This window comes from Cynara cardunculus, assembly GCF_001531365.2.
Source record: "Cynara cardunculus var. scolymus isolate 2C chromosome LG 2, CcrdV1, whole genome shotgun sequence".
Lineage (NCBI taxonomy): Eukaryota > Viridiplantae > Streptophyta > Magnoliopsida > Asterales > Asteraceae > Cynara > Cynara cardunculus.
Genome location: NC_037529.1, coordinates 41,543,350 through 41,544,891, shown reverse-complemented (window position 1 = coordinate 41,544,891; position 1,542 = coordinate 41,543,350). Strand labels below are relative to the sequence as shown.

Below are 1,542 nucleotides of genomic sequence, written 5' to 3'. Positions count from 1 at the left end.
GTTTGCTTCCAAATTTTACGTTTTGATCACATAAACACGTATAAAGGGGATAATTGCAACGTATTTGCGAAAGTGTATGTTACAATTACCTCCTCCTTTTGGGGATTCTGTCCTCGGAATCTTCATTTCTCGAATAGCTTGGGATATTTGGCAAACATCTGTTCTTTGTTCTCCCACATGCAATTCGGACCACGATGATGCTTCCATTTCACTAATACCAAATCAATTGTCTTGTTTCGAAGATTTGCCGTTCTTTCATTTAGAATTTCTTTTGGTTCCTTGATATATCTCAGTCGTTTGTCAATCTTCACCTCAACTAAGGGAATTGTTTCATCATACTTACCCAAACACTTTCGAAGATATCCAACATGAAATACATCGTGAATACCAGACAGCTCTTCTGGAAGTTCAAGTCGATATGCTTGTTTGCCAATACGTTCAATGATTTTGAATGGTCCAACGAAACGTGGACTAAGCTTACCTTGCTTACCAAATCGTAGAATACCCTTCCAAGGGGAAACTTTCAACATAACCATGTCGCTGACGGTGAATTCAATTGGTCGTCGACGATTATTGGCGTACGACTTCTGTCTGTCCTGAGCGGCTTTCATCCTTTCTCGAATAACTTGAATCTTATCATGCGTAATTTGAATCATTTCGGGTCTAGCAAGCACTTTCTCACCCGTCTCACGCCAACACAGTGTAGTTCGACATTTACGACCATATAAAGCCTCAAAAGGCGCCATACCGATAGTCGAGTGAGAGTTGTTGTTGTATGAAAATTCAACCAATGGTAGATGCATATCCCAACTACCACCAAACTCAAGGATACACACACGCAACATATCTTCTAACGTCTGTATCGTGCGTTCGGACTGGCCATCAGTTTGAGGATGATAGCTTGTGCTGAATGCCACGTGTGTCCCTAGTTCTCGTTGTAAATTGGCCCAAAATTTCGAAGTAAATCGAGAATCTCGATCAAAAATTACCTTCAGAGGAACACCATGTCATGCAATAATCTTGTCGATATAAATTTGTGCTCATTTATCCATAGAATACGACTCTCGAACAGGCAGAAAGTGAGCACTTTTGGTTAAACGGTCCACGACAACCCAGATGCTGTCGTGCTGACGAGACGTCTTCGGTAGCTTTGTAACGAAATCCATTGTAAGTCCCTCCCATTTCCACACCGGTATATCGAGAGGTTGAAGGCTACCATAAGATTTTTGGTGTTCAGCTTTAACCTGCGAACACGTAATCTTTCAACTGTCTCGATACGTATGCAATTACGTTGCCTCGCTGCATAAGAACAGAACCGAGACCTAGTTTAGAAGGATCGCTGTAAACTACCAAGTCGTCACTACCTTCTAGTAAAGCTAGAACAGGAGCATCTGACAAACAAAGCTTCAACAAAGTTAAAGGCACGACAATTTTAGAGAAATCTCGTATGAATAGTCTATAATAACCCGCGAGTCCAAGAAAACTATGAATCCCAGATGCATTCTTAGGTTGCTCCCAATTCTTTACAGCTTCAACTTTGGA

At 41.2% G+C, this 1,542-nt stretch overlaps 1 protein-coding gene across 1 annotated transcript in view; it reads right to left on the bottom strand.

Annotated features, from left to right (window-relative positions):
* Nucleotides 1–122: 122 nt before the first annotated feature.
* LOC112506094 overlaps nt 123–1,542 on the bottom strand; it is a 2,948-nt gene continuing 1,528 nt past the window's right edge. The window contains exons 2-5 of the mRNA XM_025110123.1: nt 1,291–1,391; nt 1,071–1,244; nt 482–989; nt 123–400 (exon numbers count right to left, since the gene is read on the bottom strand). Of these exons, the coding sequence (XP_024965891.1) occupies nt 123–400; nt 482–989; nt 1,071–1,244; nt 1,291–1,391 (1,061 nt within the window). The remainder of the gene's footprint in view (nt 401–481; nt 990–1,070; nt 1,245–1,290; nt 1,392–1,542) is intronic.